Source organism: Nycticebus coucang, chromosome 14 (assembly GCF_027406575.1).
Source record: "Nycticebus coucang isolate mNycCou1 chromosome 14, mNycCou1.pri, whole genome shotgun sequence".
Taxonomy (NCBI): Eukaryota; Metazoa; Chordata; class Mammalia; order Primates; family Lorisidae; genus Nycticebus; species Nycticebus coucang.
Genome location: NC_069793.1, coordinates 67,862,948 through 67,888,672, shown reverse-complemented (window position 1 = coordinate 67,888,672; position 25,725 = coordinate 67,862,948). Strand labels below are relative to the sequence as shown.

General features: G+C 38.0%; 1 protein-coding gene across 1 annotated transcript in view; it reads right to left on the bottom strand.

Moving 5' to 3' along the window:
- Positions 1-25,725, bottom strand: part of RNF169 (ring finger protein 169) — a 112,420-nt gene that overhangs the window by 23,501 nt on the left and 63,194 nt on the right. Inside the window, exons 3-4 of the mRNA XM_053560119.1 lie at positions 11,648-11,794; positions 1,706-1,824 (exon numbers count right to left, since the gene is read on the bottom strand). Of these exons, the coding sequence (XP_053416094.1) occupies positions 1,706-1,824; positions 11,648-11,794 (266 nt within the window). The remainder of the gene's footprint in view (positions 1-1,705; positions 1,825-11,647; positions 11,795-25,725) is intronic.

Genomic DNA, 25,725 nt, shown 5'->3' with positions numbered 1-25,725 from the left:
TTATAGGGTACAAGGGTAAAGACCAGAATTGGTGATATTCACCCATTCAGTATCTATTACAATTAACTGGAACAATTTTCCGTTGGTACCATATTTGGATTTTAATACAAATTTCTCTTTTTTTAAGTTATTTTAAATTATGAGATATTAATTAATTAACCACAGATTTCATAAAGCAACATATTAGCTTCAGAGAATATTTATTGTGACTTGATTGGAATGAATAATTTGACTTTTTACTCTTTTCAGTAGATTCCTCTTATAAATAATCATTAAGATATATTTGCTACAAATGGGGGGAAATTCATGCACAAAATATGAAGCCAACAATTCTTAGTCAAGCAATCTTGATTTTTTTGAAAACATAGGGTCTTGCTATGTTTTCCAGGCTACCCATGAACTCCTAGGCTTTTACAATCCTCCTACCTCAGCCTGCCAAGTAGCTGGGACTACAAGCATACACCACCAAACCTAGAAGCCATCTTGAATGTTTTTATACATAATGCAAGAGTCCCTTCTTCATCATAAATGGAAAGGATACTGGCTTACTTACTGGGTCCTGATACATCAATCAAGCCTAAGTGGCTATGATACAGTGGCCATTCAACAAATGTCAAATGAGTGAATAAATAATCTGGGAGGGGCCTTCCTGGAGAAGGAGCTGCCATTACCTATAGAAGGGAAGGTATTTAAGGGAATGGGAGATTTAGTGATTTTTACTCTCAGAAATAACAGGAAAATCAGACTACTCCAAAAGAACATAAAGGATTCCAAAGCAGAAATTATATCAGGAATCACAGTTAGTAAGCACTTTATAAAAAAGTTTAAACTTTGGTGGCTTCTTTGTCATATTTATAAGTCACTAGCAATAAAAGCCTTAAAGGTCTAAGTAAGGAGTTAAGCATGTATTCATAAGGGTGACAAAAAAAGAGAGATCTACCACATAGTGCTGGTGGGAAGGAAGAGCTGAACCCCAGAGATAATAAGGGTAAGGAATGCCAGCTTTTAACAAAAGACAATGAACTGGGGTAAAGATAGATCTTTGCATCTCTATATTAAAACAGAACATGACATATAGTGGCTATTCACAAAATGTCTGTTGAATGAATGAATGAATGATTCCTTCCTCCCTTCCTTTCCTTCCTCCCTTCCATTTATTTCATCCTTCTTTCCTTCCATCTAGCCATTTATTATTCTTCTAGCTCCCAGCATCCATCCAATTCCTCCCTCCTTTCCTCCCCAGGACCTGCAAAGTCAAGGGATCCCTGTCAGGGGTCTTTAACACTTTTCAATTTGCCCTCTTGAAATCTATGAACATATATTTTGCTCTAAGGCTAGGCACTGAGAAAACCAACTCTGGCCTTATGTCCTACTAAGAGTTTTAAAGTCCAGAGGGAGAGTCCATGGATATTGTTAGACCGAAGACTTTGTTGTTTCCTTCCAGGATAAAAGGTTCACACTTTGCAGCAGAGTAGTTAGCAAAATCCTCCCCTGAGAATGCCAGAAACAATAAACCTTACTTTTCTTTAAAAGTTGAGGTGAGCCCTTTTCTCCCTAACTTACATTTGAAAACCAGTTCCCACTTCTTTTCTCTCCCTTTATCTCCCCCAAGGTAGCTACAACAAATACCTTTACTACCCCAAACCCTTTTGCTCATATCCCAAAATGAAAGAACCCTGACGGAATTCAATTGTCAATCTCTTACCCTGCCAGGAAAGCTAAAGAGTAGGAGTTGTTCTTGGAAACAAATGCTGAGCGATGTGTCTGGGTCATCTGGCCTCGAGAAGGTTCTTCATTCTCTGAATCTGAGAGACGCGCAGGGCACTGGCAGGGAGACAAGGGAGACAAGATTGTCCATTTGGGGTTCCAAAAGAATCCACTCAAGCTATAATTTCAAATCTCTCTTTCTTGAGTCACTTCTCTCTGAATTGCAATCTGTTTCCAAATGCCTCTTGGAGATCCCAATCTCAAATGTAGTTCAAATTCAATATATTCAAAATCAAACTATTTCTCTTCTCTAAGCCCCACCATCAATCCATCTAGAAACTCCAATGCCATTTATAATTCTTTTCTTTCCCTTACTTCTAATTCATAATAGCATTTATATAAAGGTTTGGGGGACCTCAAGACTTCTAAATATTTTATTTACGGTTTATATCAATCTCATTAAAAGCAGGGATTATTGGGCAGCACCTGTGGCTCAAAGGAGTAGGACACCGGCCCCATATGCTGGAGGTGGCGGGTTCAAACCCAGCCCTGGCAAAAAACTGCAAAAAAAAAAAAAAGCAGGGATTATTATCTTTTAGAAATGGCAAACTGAGGGCGGCACCTGTGGCTCAGTGAGCAGGGCGCCAGCCCCATATGCCGAGGGTGGCGGGTTCAAACCCAGCCCCAGACAAGCTGCAACAAAAAAATAGCCGGGCATTGTGGCGGGCGCCTGTAGTCACAGCTACTCGGGAGGCTGAGGCAGGAGAATCGCCTAAGCCCAGGAGTTGGAGGTTGCTGTGAGCTGTGTGACGCCACGGCACTCTACCGAGGGCAATAAAGTGAAACTCTGTCTCTACAAAAAAATAAATAAATAAATAAATAAAAGAAATGGCAAACTGAGGCTCAGAGTAATAATATGCCTAGGATTATACAATAAATGGCTAAAGCTGGTTCCTAAGAGCATTAATCTCCAGAATGTCTCCATGCTATTTCCACTCTATTCCACTATACTCCTAAAATGTCCCTCAGATCTGACTCTTCCCATTTATATACTGTCATTGCCTTTCCTTAGATTCTCATTATCTTCTGCCTCAACTATTACAATACTCTATTTATAGGTCTTGCTTTCTCTAGGATTTCTTCCCTCTAATACCTTCCATACTACCAACAATTATTTTCCCAGAACACAAATATTCTCTTGCTTTAATTGCTCAAAAAAATAATAATAATAATTGCTGGTGACATTAAGATAAAGTCTAAACACCTCCACCTGATACAATGACCTTTGCAAACTACACCAACCTTTCTTCCTGGCTTTTCTCCCACTGTCACCACACATGGAAACCCACTGAGCTCTACGACAACCACACTACTTTCTACTTTCCACATGTACCATAGTCTTTCAAAACACCCAGTCTTTTGAACATGCTACTTCTTTTGCGTAAAATTTCCTCTGTCTATAAAAAAATACTGACTGGCCTGCCAGAGTCATCTAAAAGTGTCGCTTTCTCTGCAAAGCCTTCCAAATTACCCTAAAGTTCATTTTTTCTATCTTGTCTACACCCATTCATGTATCTTCACTTCACTTTGGAGTTCCTTTTTTCAGTTTACATTTGAAGGGTCTTTTGGAGGTGTCTTTACATACAATACAATGAAGTTTTGCCTCATTATTCACTATGAGACTCTTCTTCTTTTAATGAATACCAACTAACCACACTGAACTGTATCTTCTTCTTTAGGGATTTGTCTTCTGTGAGAGTAGGTGACCAACTTTAAAAAAAAAAGTTCCTGGGCAACAGCTGTGGCTCAAAGGAGTAGGGCGCTGGCCCCGTATGCTGGAGTTGGTGGGTTCAAGCCCTGCCCCGGCCAAAAAAAAATGCAAAAAACTAAGAATAATAATAATAAATAAATAAATAATAAAAAAAAGTTCCCAGGTGGTGCCTGTGGCTCAAAGCGGTAGGGCACTGGCCCCATACGCTGGAGGTGGTGAGTTCAAACCCTGCCCCAGCCAAAAACTGCAAACCACACCCCCCCCCAAAAAAAATGTTCCCAAACAATGATAAAGGAAGTAAACAAAATATGAGAGTTGTAGATGTAGGCATGCAAGGCAACACATGGCTCACAGTACCCTGAATACCTTAAAGTCTTTGATACACAACAGTCTATAGTTTTGTTTTGTTTTTTTTAAAGAAAGGGTCTCTGTCACTCAGGTAGATTGTAGTGGCGTCATCATAGCTCACAGCAACCTCAAACTCTTGGGCTCAAGTGATCCGCCTCAGCCTCCTCCGTGGCTGACCACAGGTGCACATTACCATGCCTGGCTAATTTTTCCAATTTTTGTACAGACAGGGTCTCGCTCTTGCTCAGACTAGTCTCAAATGCCCAGCCTCAAGCAAACCTCTCACCCAGGCCTCCCAAAGTGCTACCATTAGCAGGAGCAGGAGCCACCCCCCCCAGCGTAGGTTACACTTCTTAATAGTTGGCTCTTGAGAGAGAGTTGAAGAATTATAAAGAGGCCTTTTAATTTCATAGGGTATCATTCATTAGAGAACGCTGTTGTGCAAAATATTCAATGGAGAATCTTTAATAGCACTAACCCATTATCGAATTTTATACAGTATTCTCAACTCTAGGAAAAAAGAAAAAGCTTAATACCAACAGATTAATAATCGCAATTTCTGTTTATTTAAGCCTCTCTTCATAATCAATTCAGTACCAAGTAAAAAAGTATTCAAATTCCAGCTGTATTACTTAGCTATCATTGTCATTATAGGTTCATTGCTTCATTTTTCTGAGCCCTGGTTTCCTCATCTATAAAATAAAGACTGCTCTGTCAAGACTCTGTCTCAAAAAAAGAAAAGATTAATCTGTCTACTATATAGTTTGTGATAAGCCATTAAAAGTACCTAGTACATAAGCTAACACGTAGTTAAGTGTTCAGCAAGATAGATTTTATCTAGATTAATTTAAGTACTATTAATCTTTGAAGAAAAAACTTCAGTTTTATGATAGATATATGCCAAGTTCCTTTTAATTACTGAAATACAAATTAGGTTATTACAAACAAATAGTTATTTAGACAAAAGCTACCTAACACCTACATTTCTACTCCGATAAGCAACAAGATAGGAAAATATTTACCTCTCATTTTTAACCTTTGATAAAAATAAGCCTATAGCATTATGGATTTCAAAAATGGTACAAAGCATGCATAAATGCAATTCCTGAAGTGACATCTTAAAAAATGTTATACCTAAAAAAATTAAAAGAATAATATCCAGAGTTGGCAAAATATGAGGAAATTAATTTAGTATTCTCATGTATGACTGGTTCGAGTACAATTATATACAAACTTCTTGGAGGGCAACTGAGTAACAAATATAAAAATGTTTACAAGGACACTCCCTTTGACCCAGTCATTCTACTTCTAGTAATTTATTTTAGGAATTAATGAGACAGGTGGATCTCATCACAATAGTGTTTAAGATAGCAAAACCACAATAGGAGATTTAGTAAATAAATTTGTTAAATAAATTCTACAGTCAAGAATACTCAGAGCTCACTAAATCATAATGTGGATTCTTAATTTACATGGAAAGACATCCACAACTTATAGTTAACTGAAAACAGACTATAAAACAGTAGGCTACATTTTCTGAAAAGAGAAACAATACATAATGTGTATTTGTATGTGATTAGAAAAGAAATCTGGAAGGGTATTTACCAAAATGTTTATAGGAGTTATTTCTAGGTTATGAGATGATAAGTAATTTTTCACTTTTTGCTTTATAATCTTTAGTATAAGTGCTATATCAAATTGTTTTCCAACAATTCACTTATTGGACTAAGTGTACCAATAAATTGTAATAAATTAAACATGGCAGTAATTTTATTTCCCTTCAGAAAAAAACACATGATAATATTTGTTTCTAGAGTCAGCTCTTTCCTTCCTCCATTCAAATTCAATTTCATAAATATGTACCAAACACTTGTGATGTAAAAAATTTGAAAATGGGTAAGACACATTTCCTATAGTCAACAAACTTAAAATCTATTAGAAAAACACAAACACACAACACACACAAAAAAAAACATAATATAAGAGAGAACGAAGTAAGTTCTGTAAAAGTTACAAAAGTGGAGAAGCAGAGTGGATGATGTGAGTGTAGAAGTAAGTGAATCCCTATATAGGTTCCATGAATGTGATAGCTTTTGAACCGACAAAGATTAATAGCTTTTCAATAGGTACATGGGGTGGCATTTTGATGAGATGAAAATGCAAGAGCAAAGATCTTGAGGAGGGAAAACAAAATACATATTTGGGTGAAAACAAACATGTACTTTTAGAGTTTGGGGGTATAAGGATAGAAAAATAAGCTAGAATCCTATGAAGGAAGGACTAGAATGTTGGGGTGAAGAGTCTTCATTTGATTTCACAGGACAGATGGAGTCACTAAAGTTTTTGGGCAGGACAGTGCAATGATCAGTCTAGCTGTAATCATAATACTCATACTCCCCATATAAAAAATAATCCTTCAGCTCACTTCCCACTGAGATCACTTAAGATTCTCTTAAGTCTTCATCTGAATGTAGTCTTGGCTAAACTAAATGGAATTATTTACTCAACACCAAAACCTCTTAAGACATATTTTAAGCAAAATTATAGCCATTTAAAATTTTCAGAAATAGAGATGGCAGCCGAGTAACAGCTTCCTTGCATCTGGGCACCGTGAGTCTGGGGAGATAGGACTCCAGGCATCTCTGGCTGGTGGGAACTGCCTAGCATCACTCCTATGAGGATACAGGGAGTCAGCGAGAGACTTCTGGACCACAAGAGGAGGACTAAAACAGTGGAAAACCGGCAAGTGGTCGCTTGTGTTCAATCCGTCTAAACCCGCCCACAACTGTAAGTTCAGTAGCAGCGAGACTGCAAACCAGAAAGGCCTTACCTGTGAACTGTTTTGATGTCCTTGGACTTGGCACTGAGTTGAACTGCCCTGGGGAAGGCCTGAGCGGGAGTGCGGAGAACTTTGGCCGTTGTCTAGGGCCCCAGTCTGAGCCGCTGAGCCAGACGGAGCTAATAGTGTTTGGCGGTGGGTCACACGGAACCATTGCCAGTGATCTGCCCCGGCAAGCTCCGCCCTCAGGGTCGCAGAGCTAGAAACGGGTGGGAGCTTGTAACCCAGCAACCAAGTAGCCTAAGGGTGGGGTCTGAGCCGCCTTGCAGCCCTAACCCTCAGGGGCAGAGTGAGACCAGTTTTGGCACACTGGGTAAGTGGATAGCCACTTCAGCAGTGATTCCAGCGAGAAAGCTGGGAAAGCTTCTGCTCAGCAAGTTTACAAGTTCAAAGTGCCTTTTAAGTGGGCTGAAGAGAGATTTAGGGTGTCTACCTGCTGGGGTTTGAGAAATCAGCAGCCTCCAGTCGTATCAGAACTGTGACTAACATCTCATACCCCAGAAGACCACGTGTTGCCCAGACAATATTCAATAACATATACAAACTGCTTTGTTTTTGGTTGTGTATTTTTTTCTTTTTTTTTTTTGTTTGTTTTTTGTTGTTGTTGTTGTTTATTGTGACGTTGTTGATGTTCTTTTCTTTTTTAATTTCAATCTTTTCCATACAGATCCCTTTTTCTTTCTCAACTTTTCTAGTTTAATTATAATTTCCCATTGCTGCCTTTTTTAATAACTACAACTTCATTTTTGCTAGCGTTTCTACCCCTATCATTTGTTTTTTCACCCAATTGTATCCCCGTAAAGTTTTCTGTTTGCTTGTTTTGGTTTGATTTATAGCATTTTTGTCTTTCCTCTCTACATGGTGGAGGTGGGGTACTGTGTCTGATCAGGTTAGCAAAGAGCTGCTGACCTCAAGGGAACCACCCAACTGGGCACCCCCAGAAGGTGGGGTTTTTTAAGGTTGTGTCAAAGTACCCTACTGTACACCTATATTGCCCTGTTTCCCTCTTTCTGTACCTCTCTTCTTTTTGTCAATATTCCTTATCCCCACCCCCTCTCCTTTCTCTTTCTTTTTTTTTCTTATCACTCGGTCCTCCTTTCTTTCATCCCTTTTTTGCTCCTCAACCTTCTCACCCTTCTGGTCCTGTAACCCTTAGTCCACAGGCACAAGAACTTAAAGAGCAAGAGGAAGTGAAAGGAAAATTAGGGCAAGGAAACAGATAAAAGAAATCACTCATGAGGAAGAATCAGCAGAAAACTCCAGGCAACATGAAGAACCAGTCCAGAACAACCCCACCAAGGGACCATGAGGTAGCTACTGCAGAGGATTCCACCTATACAGAAATGTTAGGAATGACAGAAAGGGAATTTAGAATACACATGTTGAAAACAATGAAAGAAATGATGGAAACAATGAAGGAAACTGCTAATAAAGTGGAAAATAACCAAAAGGAAATCCAAAAACAGAATCAAATCAGAGATGAATGATATGAAGAATATAAAAAGGATATAGCAGAGCTGAAGGAAATGAAACAGTCAATCAGGGAACTTAAAGATGCAATGGAAAGTATCAGCAACAGGTTAGACTATGCAGAAGAAAGAATTTCAGAGGTAGAAGACAAAGTTTTTGAGATAACTCAGATAGTAAAAGAGGCAGAAAAGAAGAGAGAGAAAGCAGAACGTTCACCGTCAGAATTATGGGACTTTATGAAGCGTTCCAATATACGAGTTATAGGAATTCCAGAAGGGGAAGAAGAATGCCCTAGAGGAATGGAAGCCATACTAGAGAATATTATAAAAGAAAATTTCCCAAACATCACCAAAGATTCTGACACACTGCTTTCAGAGGGATATCGGACCCCAGGTCGCCTCAACTCTAACCGAGCTTCTCCAAGACACATTATGATGAACCTGTCCACAGTCAAGACAAAAGAAGAGATTCTGCAAGCTGCCAGGAGTAAGCGCCAGTTGACCTACAGGGGCAAATCCATCAGAGTGACCGCAGACTTCTCTAATGAAACTTTTCAAGCAAGAAGACAATGGTCATCTACCTTTAATCTACTTAAACAGAACAATTTTCAGCCCAGAATTCTGTACCCTGCTAAGCTAAAATTTTCAGAAATAGGACTGGATACAGTGGCACACCTGTAATTCTAGCACTCTGGGAGGCTGAGGCAGGAGGACCCTTTGAGGTGAGGAGTTCAAGACCAGCCTAGGCAACATAAGGGATAACCTCGCTAAAAAACTTTTTTTTTTTTTTTTTTGCAGTTCTTGGCTGAGGCCAGGTTTGAACCCAGCACCTCCGGTATTTGGGACTGGCACCCTACTCCTTTGAGCCACAGGCACTGCCCTCTAAAAAAATTTTAAAAATTAGCTGGGTGTGGTGCTGGTAGTCCCAGCTACTGAGGAGCTGAGGTAGGAAGATCCCTTGAGGCCAGCAGTTCGAAGTTGCAGTGAGGTACAACCATGCCACTGTACTCCAGCCTGGGTGACAGAGCAAAAAAATAAAAAATAAATAAAGGTCATCAAAAATATAAAAGTGAGTGGAAAAAAGGCAAAAATGACAAAAATCTAAAATGAAGTATTCATGGGTCAGATTTTATTCAATTTTTTTTTTGCATTTGTAAAACTAGCCGTTACCAATAAGTCAGAATTTATACTTTCTGATTCTTCTGAATATTAAAATTTAGTTGATGCACTTTATTGCTATTTCAAAGATGGCAGTGGCAAACGAAAAAACAATTACAGCAATTTCCCAGTCTTGAAATTATTTAATATTAGAGAACCATTTCTGGAGAAAACTTGTTTCTGGCAAGGCTAGAAACAGCAAGTTCTTTCAATCAAAGGACCATAGTGAAGGGTAAGCTCTATCAAGGCTAGTTTGTCCTAAAAATAAAGGTTCTTTTGGGTTGTTTTGTTTTGTACTCTTGGGGTGAACAGGCAGAGCTGTAGCCTTTATGGAGAGTGTAGACCACAGCTGGGGCTACTAGTTATTGCCCTTTGTGTTTCCTAATGTCCAGAGCATTAAGACTCATAGCACTAAAAAAAAAAAAAAAAAAAAAAAAAGACTCATAGCACTTCATGCCTGTTAAACTGAATCTTTTAGAAGGGTGAAACCCTGTAAAAAACACAAGTAGTGGTTTTTAATAATAATTAAATGATACCACTATTACTATCGTTGGAATCAAAAGCCCCATATGTGATAGTCAGAAAATACTATTATCCCAAAAACACATAAATAATTTCAAATTCAATTTTGCAGCTCGGCACCTGTAGCTCAAGCGGCTAAGGCGCCAGCCACATACATCAGAGCTGGTGGGTTCGAATCCAGCCTGGGCCCGTCAAACAACAATGACAGCTACAACCAAAAAATGGCCGGGTGTTATGGCAGGCGCCTGTAGTCCCAGCTACTTGGGAGGCTGAGGCAAGAGAATCACTTGAGCCCAGGAGTTGGAGGTTGCTGTGAGCTGTGATGCCACAGCACTCTACCCAGGGCGACAGCTTGAGGCTCTGTCTCAAAAAAAAAAAAAAAAAAAAAAAATTCAATTTTGCCTTTGCAAAAATTAAATCAGAAGCAGAGGGAAATTAAGTAATCTGGCCAAAACTGTCTAATCAGCTACAATGCTGGCGTGTGTCTGAGAGGTAGGCTTCTGATCCAAAGGTTTTTTTCCTACTCTGCAATGTTGCCTCTCTTTATATATGGTAAATAAAGCTTTATCAATTCCAGCTAATTAGAAAGATAACCTAAAATACTAACAAATCTGAATTATACAATATTTTAAAAGATACGAGTCTAAAGATATGCTAAGTACTGACAGTAAACAATAGAAGATGTCCAATCCTATATGACTTACTAAAGAAATAAAACTCAATTGTAATTATCCATTTGGCTGTAATTAGTGGTTCCTCCAAAAGTGCTTTCTTATGTAAGTTAAATACATAACTTGCAGCCTTTTCCATTAATTTGCTTGGTATATAAGTAATGAAAAAATTCAGGCAAGATTTGCCCCCATTAGAAGTCTACTCTTAGGGCACTACAAAGAACAAAGGCAAATAAAATACAAGTTCTAAGGAAATATAATTGAGGACAGAAGACATATAAAACTTAAATGTTGGCTCGGCGCCTATAGCTCAGTGGCTAGGCCGCCAGCCACATACACTGGAGCTGGCGGGTTCCAATCCACCCGGGCCTGCCAAACAACAATGACAACTACAACCCAAAAATAAAAATAGCCAGGCGTTGTGGCGGGTGCCTGTAGTCCCAGCTACTTGGGAGGCTGAGGCAAGAGAATCGCTTGAGCCCAAGGGTTTGAGGTTATTATGACACGCCACGGCACTCTACCAAGAGCGACAAAATGAGACTCTTTCTCAAAAAATAAAAAATAAAAAAAATCTGGGCGGCGCCTGTGGCTCAGTTGGTAAGGCGCCGGCCCCATATACTGAGGGTGGCGGGTTCAAACCCGGCCCCGGCTGAATTGCAACCAAAAAATAGCTGGGCGTTGTGGTGGGCGCCTGTAGTCCCAGCTACTCGGGAGGCTGAGGCAAGAGAATCGCTTAAGCCCAGGAGTTGGAGGTTGCTGTGAGCTGTGTGATGCCAAGGCACTCTACCGAGGGCCATAAAGTGAGACTCTGTCTCTACCAAAAAAATAAATAAATAAATAAATAAAAATAAATAAAAAAAATCTAATAACAACACATAATTATAAAATGACAATACATGCATAAACTTACCACACACAGTATACCATACTGGGTTTTTCCTCTTGCTCACCTTTTCTTCTGTTCCCTTAATTTTCCACAGATCTCACTGTCCCATTTAAATATTTTCTCCAGCTCTCATACGGAAGCTAAGTTCTTCACTACTGTTAAGCTGCCTAGTCAATGACTGTTACTGGTCCAACTTAGGACTTTTAGATCCATGTCACCTAGGCTAACTGCTGATTTTGTGAAGCACATGTCTGTCAAAAAAGGTGATTTACTTACACATTCCAGATTTGTTTTCAATACTAATGGCTCTTCTCTTTTTTTCTGTTCATCCATTTTCCTTTTCCCTGTTTCTGTATCCTCTGGTAACAGCTTGTGGATTTGATCTTCAGAGGGTTTTTCCTCTGGTAACTTTTCTTCTCTCAGCTAAAAATACAAATTACACAGAGATAGAAGAGTTTTAGGCAACTCTAGACTTAAAAACATCGTTTAGTCTGTAGTCTACTAGAATAAACAGATCCCATGGCAGTTTTGAGACTACTTTTCTTATCAGATATAGAGCCCTCTTGATTTTTAAGTAAATCTGCTTTTACTTCTCTCTTGCTAAACACACACTTCATGGCTGAAGATATAACTGCTCTGCATTCTTCAGCAATATGAAACCATAAAAGCTAAGATAATACACATAACCAAAAAGTAATGTTTATTCACATAGCCAAAAACGGCAGAACTTAAAAATGTTCCTTATTCCCATAAGCCAGATGTAACTGCATTGGACCAGGAGAAAAGCAGAGATGGCCACAGAGAGCTAGAGAAGCTGGGTTAGGCCTCCTTGGCAACAGAAAAAATGAATACAATGTCCTACACTTTTATGCCCTCATCTTGCAGTCACAGGGTAAGTCAAGAAACAGTTTATAAAGAAAATTAAGGCAGAGGAATATGCTCTTTATTTTGGGGAAGAAGCAGAGCATGAAAATAGCATTAGCTTTGAAATAAAAACTTAGGTGATTTTGGGCAAATGGACCATCATTTGATTGCCTCCAAAATGGAGATAATGCTACTTAGTTTGCAGATATTGCTATAAGGCTTAAATGAGATTAACAATGTAACATAGTGCTGTGCGGATAAGGTACATCACCAACCCCCTTTCTACTTTTATTCACTTTTAACTGCCTAAGGTTTTAACAAAATTTAAACAAGATAATGTACATCAAAGTACATTATCTACATATAGGCTACTAATATTTTTAATCATTCTTAAGTGAAAAAATAAAGCTAAAGAACAAATAAGAAAATTTTTGATAGGCTATTGCCTCAGAGTTAAAAGAAACGCCCCAAACCACAATTATATTTTCAATTTCTTTCTGGTTACTTTAAGCCTTAACCAGTCTTTAAGATGTTAGTCTAATAATTCACGAGGTTATAAATATGCAAAAAGCACCATATACAATGCTATGCCAGTTGGAGATTCACATGAAATAATATACTACCAACTCTGCCCAATACAAACACGAACACAAGGAGAAGGAGGGCAAATCCTTAGTTGCGGAGACAACAAAACTAAAGTCTATGCTAACTGCTAATATAAAACACTCAATGTCTTTCAAAGATCACAGATGAGAAATTCTTGACCACAGGCTATACAAAGTTTTAGAAGATGAAGAAAGGCAGAGTGGCAAAAACTAGAACAGGTTTTAGCATCATAATCTCTCATTTAGTGAACTGTGTATCAGGAGCTGAGCTGAGCACTACATATACGTTATGCCACTCATGAAGACTAAGGTTTACGAGCTAGGTAACTTGTTCAAATTTATACAGTCACAGGCCCTAGATCTAGACTGCAAAATTAGGTCTATCTCAATGGTTCTCAAACAAGGATTATTGTGCCCCCACCCTAGGGAACATATGGCAATGTCTGGAGACATTTTAGGTGTCACAACTAGGGGAGTGAAGGCTGTGTCACTGGTATCTAGTGAGTAAAAGCCAGAGGTTGCGGTTGACCATACTAAAATGCACAGCATAGCTCCCTCCAAATTATATACATAAACAGATGGTACTATTTTTTTTTTTTTTTTTTTTTTTGCTTGAAAGACTTTTTTTTTTTTTGGTAGAGACAGAGTCTCACTTTATGGCCCTCGGTAGAGTGCCGTGGCCTCACACAGCTCACAGCAACCTCCAACTCCTGGGCTTAGGCGATTCCCTGGCCTCAGCCTCCCGAGTAGTTGGGACTACAGGAGCCCGCCACGACGCCCGGCTATTTTTTGGGTGCAGTTTGGCCGGGGCCGGGTTTGAACCCGCCACCCTCGGTATATGGGGCCAGTGCCTTACCGACTGAGCCACAGGCACCGCCCCAGATGGTACTATTTTTGAAAACTAAACAGTAAACTCCCCATTTTATGTATTTTAGTGTTACTTTGTTTAATCCTCAGTGGTTCACATACTACATTCTCTGGTATTTCTAGGGTTTTAGAATTTAACCTTCTGCATCCTAATAATTTTTATTGCTACTCTTACAGTTTTTGACAAAGGACTTGGATTTTTGACAAAACAACCTTTTCATTATAACACTGAGTCACTGTCAATAGCCTATCCTCTTTAAAAAGCTAAAAATTAAATAAAGAAGTAAAAAATTCATATGTCCAACTTAAATCTTCACATGAATCATGTTGGTGTTTTCTCTATATAGAATTCTATACAAGCTTTTTTATAGGGGGAAGTGGTTATCCCTTTTGGTGGTTGTATAGAAGGATTTGAGAGCTTGAACTCTAGATTATTTATCCTGCAAAAAAAAAAAAAAAATGGGGGAAGGTCAGAAAGCAGCAGTATAAACTTGAATGGAAAGTATGAATTTTTATTTACTTTACTGAATTCCTCTATGTTCCAGGCATTAAGTTTATAAAGCTTATCTCATTTAATCCTCAAGGATTTTGCTTGTATCTGCTTATTATTGCCATTTTATAGATAACAAAAATTAAGACTCAGTTATGGTTATTTCCAAAAGTCATAGAGATTGAGTATGGAAGAGCTTGGATTTTAAAGCAAATCTTTGGCTTTAGACACCATATTTCTATCCTCAGTACACCTGACACGTTGGGCTAGACAATTCTTAGTTGTGGGGACCTGGGTAGTCTGAGAAAGTAGCTTATGCAATACTTTTTCAGGGAGCAGGAATTAAGGACAGAATAGCATAACAGGGAAAGACGACCAAAACAAAGTGCCACAACAGTTGGCAACAAGGGACATTATAAGAAACTATATGAAATGCACTTCAAGACACTCGGAGGTGAGAAGGGAAGAATATACTCATTGGGTCCCATATGCCATTGACCAAAATTTGCCTCTCAGGGTGTTAAATACCCTCACACTGGTCTGTACATCCTAAGTTCCCACATTAGGTACGGCAGGGGCAACAACTGAGAAGCCTTAGAGCTAAAAGAAGTGGCAAGCAGTAAGAACATACCCTAAGAGACAGAAAGAATGAAGCTGCCTGCTACTGTAAATGAAATCATTTCTACTGCTTCCACTTTCAGAAGCTAATTACTAGAGAAAAGCTATTGACTACTGTATACTAATCTCGTACTCAGGCACACTACCAAGAATACCATACAACTTGTTTTCCTGGAAATATCTTTACTTTGCCCTAACTTTTTTTTTTTTTTTTTTGAGACAGAGTCTCGCTGTTACCCGTGGTAGAGTGCCATGGCATCACAGCTCACAGCAACCTCAAACTCTTGGGCTTAAGCAATTCTCTTGCCTCAGCCACCCGAGCAGCTGGGACTACAGGCGCCTGCCACAACGCCTGGCTATTTTTTTTTTTTTTTGGTTGCAGTTGTCATTGTTGTTTAGCAGGCCCAGGCCGGGCTGGAACCCACCAGCTTCGGTGTATGTGGCCAGCACCCCATTCACTGAGCTAGAGGCACCAAGCCATGCCCTTATTAATTTTTTTTTTTATTAAATCATAGCTGTGTACATTAATGCAATCGTGTCATTAATTTTTTAAAATAAACTTTTTAAAATCAAAGTATAATTATACACAGAATGTACATAAATCATAAATGTAAAGCATGATAAATTATAAAAAATAAGCATATCCATCAACCACTACCAAGATCAGGAAACAGTTTATTACCAATATCCCTTGTGACTACTCCTCATCTAAAAGTATCTAAGATCCTGGCTTCTAACACCACAAAATCATATTTCTATTTCTGAATTTTATATAAATGTAGTCTTAATATGCCTCTGTCTTCATTAACTCAACATGCTGTGTGTGGGATTCATCCATGTTGGTATATACAATAGTTTTGTTATTTCTTATTTAGTTCTGTTTGACTATAAAATAACTTAATCATTTTAATGTTGATGAGTATTTGAGTAATTTCTAAATTTTGGCTGTTTATAAGTAGGGTACAGGCTCAGCACCGTAGCTCAGTCGTTAAGGCGCTGGCAACATACACGAAGGTAGGCAGGTTCGAATCCAGCCCCGGCCTGCTAAACAACAATGACAACTGCAACAAAAAAATAGCCCGGCATTGTGGCAGGCGCCTGTAGTCCCAGCTACTTGGGCGACTGAGGCAAGAGAATTGCTTAAGTCCAAGAGTTAGAGGGAGCTGTGACGCCACGGCACTCTACCAAGGGCGCCACAGTGAAACTCTGTCTCAAAATAAATAAATAAATAATAAAAATATAAGTAGAGTGCTAAAAATATTCTTCAATACATATGCAGGTCTATGTTCTGTTGTACTGCGGAGTATATTCTAGAAAAGAAACTGCTGTGTCATTAGCTATGGTTATGCAGCCAATTTTCCAACTCGCTTGTGTTAATATAAATCATACTTCCACCTCCCCAGTGTAGAAGAATGATAGTTGCTTCTAGCCTTACTAACGTTCAGTAATATTTGTCTATTTTCACCATTCAGTGGGTATATATTGATATACTTCATTATGATTTTAATTTGTATTACTCTAATTTCTACATCTCTGAAGATGTAGAACAGTTTTTCATGTTTATTATTTGAAAATCCTCTTTTATAAAGTGTCTATTCACATCTTTGCCCTTTTTTCTCTTTTTTAATGAAACGCAGTCTCATTCTGTCGACATGGGTAGAGTGCCATAACAGCATAGCTCACAGCAACCTCTAACTCTTGGGCTCAAGCCATCCTCTTGCCTCAGCCTCCCAAGTAGCTGGGACTACAGGTGCCCACCACAACTTGTGAGCTTAGGTAATCCACCTGCCTTGGCCTCCAAAAGTGCTAGGATTACAGGCGTGAGCCACCACGCCCGGCCTTAAATGTGAAACTATTAAACTTCCAGAACAAAACATAGGAGAAAATGTTGGTGCTATGTGGCTGGGTAAAGAATTGTTAGATATAACAAAAAAACTCAATCCACAAAAGAAAGAAATGTATAAACCTTCTTTTCTAGACAAAGTCTGTCTCTGAATATAAACTGTATTTCATTAAAATTAAAAACTTCTGTTCTTCAAAAGACTCTCAGAAAATGAAAAAAACACACAGACTGGGAAAAAACGTTTGCAAAGCATATGCCCGATGAAAAGCTTATATCCAAGGCCTGGTATGGTAGCTCACATGTGTAATCCTAGCAGTCTGGGAAGCTGAGGCAGGTGGATTGCCTAAGCTCATGAGTTCCAGACCAGCCTGAGCAAGAGCAAGTCCCTGTCATTAAAAAACAGCCAGGCACCTGTAGTCCCAGCTACTCAGGAGGCAGAGGCAAGAGAATTGCTTGAGCCCAAGAGTTTGAGGTTGCTGTGATCAATGATGCCACAGCACTCTTACCAAGTGCAATAAAGTGAGACTCTCAAAAAAAAAAAAAAAGAAAGAAAGAAAAAGAAAAACTTGTATCTAGAATAAACATCTCTCAAAATTCAATAAGAAAATAAGTGGCTCGGCACCTGTGGCTCAAGAGGCTAAGGTGTGCCAGCCGCATACACCTGAGCTGGTGGTTTCAAATCCAGCCCAGGCCCTCCAAACAACAATGACCGCTGCAACCAAAAAAATATAGCCAGGTGTTGTAGCAGGCGCCTGTAATCCCAGCTACTTGGGAGGTGGAGGCAGGAGAATCGCTTGAGCCCAGGAGTTTGAGGTTGCTGTAAGCTGTGATGCCATGGTACTCTACCCAGGGTGACAGCTTGAGGCTCTGTCACAAAAGAAAATAAGTGACCCAATTTAAAAAATAGGCAAAAGATTAGAACAGACATTACGCCAAAAAAAAAAAAAAAAAAAAATATATATATATATATATATATATATATTTAGAAAGAACACATGAAAAGATTCTTAACCTGGTTAGTCATTAGGGAAATGAGAAGAAGAACCATAATGGGATGCCATTTCATGCCTACTAGAATAGCTAAAATTAAAAGAATGACCACGGCAAATGCTGATGAAGGTTAAGAGAAAATGGAACTCTCATATATTATTGGTGGGAATTAAAGTGGTAAAACCACATTAAGTTTGGAAATTTGGCAGTTTCTTTAAAAATTATACATACACCTACTATATGATCCAGCCATTTCACTCCTAAGTATTTACCTAAGAGAAAAACACACATATATTTACACAAAGACTTGTACGTGAATGTTCATAGAAGCTTTATTTGTAATAACCAAAAACTAGAATCAACCCAAATGTCCATCAACAGGCAATTGCATAAACAAAGTATGACATATTCATATAATGAAATACTATTCAGTAATAAAAAGGAACAAGATAAGGATACAAGCAACAAAGTAAATTAATCTCTAAATAATTATGCTGAGTGAAAAAGACAAAACAGAAAACCAAGAGCAACAAAAGAAAAATAGATAAAATGCACGAAAACAAAATTTAAAACTCTTGTGCATAAAAAGTTTTCTATCCAAATAGCCCTAGGATGAAAAGATGGTCAACATCATATGTCATCAGGAAAATGCAAATGAAAACCACAATGAAATACTTCATACTCACTAGGATAACTATAATTAAAAAAAGAAAATAACATTTTTATATATAATAAAAGTTATTGTTATATATACATCTTACAGCACTTAAAAAAGGTTTAAATGTCATACAACCTTTCTATAAGTATGAAATTCCACCAGGTTTCTATCCTTTTAGACAATAAACATCTTGCATTACAGGTTCACTCAATGCATTATTTTAGCAGCAGATTTTTTTTTTTTTCTGAGACAGTTTCAGTATGTTGCCCTCGGTAGAGTGCGCACCATCACAGCTCACAGCAACCTCAAATTCTTGAGCTTAAATGATTCTCATCTCATCCTCCCAGCTAGCTGGGACGACAGGCGCCTGCCACAATGTCCGGCTATTTTTTGGTTGTAATTGTCATTGTTGAGCTGGCCTGGGCTGGGTTCCAACCTGCCAGCCCCGGTGCATGTGGCCAGCACCATAACCACTGTGCACGGGCGCCAAGCCTTAGCAGCAGATTTCAGTTAATGTTCATCTGGGATTGAGGTACTTGTAATTTCTAGTAACAGTTAAACACACAACAGACTATTGGGCTCACTAGATCCCCCACCCATTTTTTTATTGTGGTAAAATAAACACAAAAATTTAACATCTTAATCATTAAGTGTACAGTTTTATGATATTAAATACATTCCAAATGTATAACCATTACCACCATCTCTCTCCAGAACTCTTTTCACTCATAAAACTGCAACTCTACACATTTCAAAACTGCTGAGAATAAATTTCAAATGTCCTCATCACAAAAATGTTAAGTATTTGAAATGACTGATGTTAACTAGCTTGATTTATTATTCCACATTTTATCCACAAATTATAACATCACTTTGTACACCAAGAATTTATGCAATTTAAAATTGTCAATTTATAATTTTTAAAAACCTAAAATTCTATACCCATTAAATAATAACTCCTCATTCCTCTCTCACTCCAACCCCTGGCAACCACCATTTAACCTTCTGTCTCTATAAATACCACATATAAATGGAATCACAGAGTATTTGCCTTTTCTGACTGACTTATTTCATTTGACAAAATGTCCTCAAGATTCATTTGTGTTGTAGTATATGTTAAGACTGCTCAGCTGGGTGCCTGTAGCTCAGCAGTTAGGGCGCCAGTCACATACACTGGAGCTGGCAGGTTAGAACCCAGCTGCCAGCTGTTTGGGCCTGCCAAACAACAATGACAACTACAACCAAAACATAGCCGGGTGTTGTGGCAGGCACCTGCAGTCCCAGCTACTTGGGAGACTAAGGCAAGAGAATTGCTTAAGCCCAAGAGTTTGAGGTTGCTGTGAGCTGTGACACTACAGCACTCTACCGAGGGCAACACAGTGAGTCCCTGTCTCAAAAAAGAAAAAAAAAAAAAGGCATGAATAACATTCCAAGTATATATACACAGACACACACACACACACACACACTATACTCTGGCTTATCCATTCTGGCTTATCCATTCATTCATTAACGGACATCAGAGTTGCTTCCCCCATTTTTAGCTATTGTGAATAATTGCTATGAACATGAATATACAAATATCACATTGAGACCTTACTTTCAATTCTTTGGGGTACATATTCAAAAAAGTGAAATTACTGAATCATATGGTAATTCTGTTTTTAATTTTGTGAGGAATCACCATACTATTTTCCACAGAAGCTGTACTTTTTTTTTTTTTGAGACAGAGTCTCATTTTGTTGTCCTGGGTAGAGAGTACTGTGGTATAATACCTCATAGCAACCTCTAACTCTTGGGCTCAAGCGATTTCTCTTGCCTCAGCCTCCCAAGTAGCTGGGAATACAGGCGCACACTACAATGCCCAGCTGTTTTTAGAGACGAGGTCTCACTCTTGCTCTGGCTGGTCTGGAACTCATGAGCTCAAGCAATCCACCTGGTAGGCTTGCCAGAGAGCTAGGATTACAGGTGTGAGCCACTGCGCCTGGCCTCCATTTTATATTATTACCAACAATACACAAAGGTTCCAATTACTCTACGTTTTCTACAACACTATTATTTTCTGGTATTTTCATAGTAGTCATCCTAATGGGTATAAGGTGATATTTCACTGTAGTTTTGTTGTTTTTGTTTTTGAGACAGAGTCTCACTTTGTCACCCTGGGTAGAGTGGCATTGCGTCACAGCTCACAGCAACCTCTAACTTTTGGGCTTAAGCAACTCTCTTGCCTCAGCCTCCTGAGTAGCTGAGACTACAGGTGCCTGCCACACATCCGGCTGTTTTTTGTTGTAGTTGTCATTGTTGTTCAGCAGGCCTGGGTTCAAACCCACCTGCCTTGGTGTATGTGGCCAGTGCTCTACCCACTACTGGGGCCGCCTTCACTGTAGTTTTGATTTGCATTTCCCTTATGACTGGTAACATTGAGCATCTTTTCATATGTTCATTGGCCATTTATGCATCTTCTTTGGAGAAATGGCTATTCTATCCTTTCCCCATCTTTGAATAGGGTTTCTTGCTGTTGAGTTTTAAGAAGTCTCTATATATTCTGAATATTTTATATATATTCAGAATATCTGATGAGGGTTTTTATCAGATACATGATTTGTAAGTATTTTTATCAGATACGTGATTTGTAAGTATTTTCTCCTATTCTGTGTGTAGGGTTTTTACTGTGTTGATAATGCCTTTTGATATGAAAGTATTTTTATCAGATACGTGATTTGTAAGTACTTTCTCCTATTCTGTGTGTAGGGTTTTTATTCTGTTGATAATGCCTTTTGATATGTAAAATTTTCAACTCTCACTAAGTCCAATTTGTATGTTTTTTCTTTTCTTTTGCTGGCTGTTACTTTGGTGTTATATCCAAGAAATCATTACCAAATCCAATATCATGAAGCTTCTGCCATGTGTTTTTCTCTATTTATAGTTCTATGTTTTATGTTTAAGTCTTTGATCCATTGTTAGTTAATTTTTATATAGTAAATCCTCAATGTCACTGATCTTGGAAACTACAATTTTAAGTGAAATGACTTATATAACAAAGCTAATTTTACCATAAACAAATCGATACAAATAAGAATTATGGAGGCTGGGTGTGGTGACTCATGCCTATAATCCTAGCACTCTGGGAGGCCGAGGCAGGTAGATCACCTGAGCTCATGACTTTGAGACCCCCCCCCATCTCTAAAAGTAGCCAGGTGTTGTAGCGGGCACCTGTAGCCACACAGAAGGCTGGGGCAAGAGGATCACTTGAGCCCAAGAGTGAGGTTGCTGAGAGCTATGACGCCATGGCACTCTACTGAGGGTGACAAAGAGAGACTCTATCTCAAAAAAAAAAAAAAAAAATCATATACCTACAGCATATTTCTAGTCATGAAAACATCACCAAACTTCTAAATAAAGACCCAAAACACTTCTAATACTAAACATTAAAATAAATGTAAGCTTCACATCCAATTAAGATATATTAATAAAAACAAGTAACGTGATTACCTACCCAATTTTTGGTAAACCAGTCGCAGTGGTGGTGAGCTAAATCAAAGAACAAATGTTTGCAAAGCAAAAATGGTAAAGAGCACCTCCTACCACCATGTAGTTAAAAAATAAACAGTAATAGATATGGTGAGCTGGCTGAGCACTATCGTGTGGCATAGTTTATTGTTATGCATTTGTTATGATTATAAACTTTACAAACCATTTTATAATAATTTATGTTCATTTATTCATTCACTTCCAATTTGCTTATTCCAGTCCTGGATCGTGAGTGGTAGTATCCTATACTGGCATTCCAGGGCACAGGTGAAAACAACCCTGTTTCCCCCTCTCAAACAATCCTCCCACCTCAGTCTCCTGAATAGGGAGACTACTCAGGATGCCATTTCATTACAGGGCACACTCACATGTATATCCTCTCACTCAAGACTGGGACAATGTAGACATGCCAATTCACTTAACGTGAACATCTTTGGGATGTGAGAGGAAACCAGAGTACCCAGAGAAAACACACACAGACACAGAGAGTCAAACTCCACATAGAGAGTGGCCTTGCCAGGAAGTGATTTTCTTCTTATCAACATCACTAGTGAAACAATGTTGAATGAAACCACATTCTTCAAAGAATTACTGTATGTAGTATAAGGGTCCAAAGTTATTCTTTCACTAGATTCTTAAACTCTATTCATGCAAACAAAGATGCCCATATAACATTTCTCACTAATACATGTATCTTGGATAATACTCATTTACCCAGGAAAAATTATTTATTTTCATAATTGTTTATCAACATAATTATTGAATCTAGGTGATGGGTGTATGATGTTTCATTTTATTAACTTCCTCAACTTTTATATCTGCTTGAATATATTAAATATTAAAAACTTAGAAATAATTTATAACATCTATTATGCTTGTTAACAAATCTCAAGTGCTGGGTGATAATTAAAATAAGTGAAGGGGTTTTAAGAGCCTATGGAGCGACAGTTCTGATTACAACCTTTCAGATGCTAAGTAACTACTCCAGAATATATATTCCCTGTTAGTACTTCAAACGTTAACTAGCCATCCTTGGAGTACAGAATAAAACATATATAGTACCATATATTTCAAATTAGGCATTTTAAAATACAATTCATTAATATCCAAAACACAGCTCCATAGAGGACTTGTAATACAAATTACTTGTGTTCAATTACTTGTTTTAAAATCCCTCTTCCCCCACATTCTATGAGCTTCTCTCACTCAGGTATTTATTCATTCTTGATTTCCCCCTCGCCTACTTGAATTACAGAACACAAGGTCTGTGTTCAACAAATTCGATCCCAGAAATATTTACAGAGTATCAGATTCTATTTGTCAGGCACTATTTTTAGTGCTGAGGATATATCCCTGACCAAAAATGACAAAGATGTTCACACAGGTATTATAGTCTAGTAGAATGCTGTTAAAATGAATGTTGAGGCTGGACTAATTAATCTTTAAAAGATTCTTCCAATAAATATATTCTGTGATAAACCACACTTCTTGGGGTGACTGTTCCAGTCCCCCAAGCTTTGTGAGGAACCACCATATTCTCAATGCCACCATAAATTGTAACAACCAAACAGTGCCATAAACACAAGGCTTGTGGGAGGAGTGCTGCCCAATGGTACTTTAAAGAATTTTCCATAATTTTCTCATTTTCTTATCTGAATTGATTTAATGGACCACCACCAAATAATAGTAGGCTACAGAAACAATTTGTGAGAGAAGAATCACATAGCCTCATAGTATTTCATTAATCTTTCCCACAATAAATAGTAGCATATTTTTTTTAATTTTTTTTTCTGAGTCTCACTATGGTGCCTTCAGTAGAGTGCTGTGGCATCACAGTTCACAGCACCCCCAAACTCTTAAGCGATTCTCTTGCCTCAGCCTCCCAAATAGCTGGGACTACAGGCACCCACTACAACACCCAGCTATTTTTTTGTCGCAGTTGTCATTGTTGTTTTTTTTAGCTGGCCCAGCCCGGGTTTGAACCCACCAGCCTCAGTGTATGTGGCCAGCGCCCTACCCACTGAGCTATAGGCACCGCCCAACATATTTTTCTTATAAAATGATGTGTTGTGAATGAGTTTTGCACATTTTGCTCATTTTCTAGTTATCGCTGGGCCAATGGTTCTCAAATTGGGACTATAGATTCCTAGGTAGGGTTCAAAAGTATAGTAATGGAAATCTTTAAGTTCATTTTCAATATATTTTTATAATCTAATAAATTAGAAACTTAAGTCTGTAAAGTTATACCCACTAAATAGTACCACCTCAATAAAAAGGTTGAACACATTTTTTTTTTTTCTTTTTTAGATAGGGTCTTTTTCTGTCGCCTGTGATGGAACGCAGCAACCTCAAACTCTTAGGCTCAAACAATCCTCCCACCTCAGTCTCCTCAGTAGCTGGGATTACAGTCACATGCCACCACATCCTAATTTAAAAACAAAACAAATTTTGTAGAGATAGGTCTTGCTATATTGCTCAGGCTGGTCATAAACTCCTATCCTCAAGTAATCCTCCTGCTTTAGCCTCCAAAAATGTGAGAATTATAGGCATGAACCACCATACCCAGCCCAGGGCTATTCTTTAACAGAAGATACTTTAAAATATTTCAAATTCACATAGGAATTATGAAAAGAATATAATACAAGTTGATACAAAAAGGTTAGAGACCACTGCTCCAGAACCAATGATTCAGAATATGGTGAATTTATTAGATAATCAAATTAGTATCAGAAAATTTCAATTTACTTTGGTATCTAAAGCAACTGAAGCTTTATATCGTCTGTCTAGACCAGTGATTTTCAATGGTGTTCCAAGAGAGGATCTTAGGTGTGCCACATTTTTAAAGATCATTAAATTATTTTTTTGAAGGAAATTCAAAGCACAGTAAGTATATTCTTTTTATTTACTCTTTTTTGATCAACATAATTTAAGTGTGCTGTGGAACTTTAACTATAAGTTCAAGTGTGCCATGAGAGAAAAAAGTTGAAAAACACTAGTCTAGACTGGCAGTGGTTCTCAACCGTCCTAATGCCGCAGTGTATTTTCATTGTTACAAAAGGGTCGCAACCCACAGGTTGAGAATCGCAGAGTTAGAGGGTCTAATTCTAATTGGTGCTTCTATAGGATCTACCTCTAATTGGTGACTATTGCTGATACTATCCACAAAAACAGTATATTAACATGGAAAGCTCCACCTGGTGTACTAATTTTAATAGGGCAGTAAAAATGGCGTATACAATACGACCCTAAACCTATTTTTTAAAGTCTTAAGCTTAAGTTTAAGATAAACATTTAAATCTGGTTATTAGGTGGCAGGACTACTGATGATTTTCCCTTTCTTCTTTAAATTTTTTTTTACTATCTGAACCATTTTTTAATAATTCACAGAACTGTATAATTATGTTTACTTTCATCAACAGAGAAAAATAAAGCCATACTAGTTTATTAAAAGCCTCACTAATCAGATATTTTAACAAAATATTTTATGTTGTACTAGAGACAAAAGACAAAATAGCAGTAGGCATTCTAGAAAATTCCTTTGTCTGGCTTTTAAACGGTATTTAAATGATTTTATTTAAACTATTTTCTAAACCATAAAAATATATACACAATAACCTTCTAACTACCGATCCTTCCTTTCCTAAATGAAAGAGACAAGGAAAAAGAGTACATGTGTGCATGGTGGGAATAACCTGAATAATCTACTTTAATTAAATCTGATCATGCTTTCATAAATTTCTCGAGTGCATTCTTTTCTTTGACATGTCTATTTCTTGATAAAGCTGTTTCTCCTCATTTGAGTAGTTGTAAATAGTAAAAGGAGACAACCACCGTGTCTAATGTTCTTAGATTTTGAGCAACCTCTCAGCTAACTTTTCTCCCCTCGTG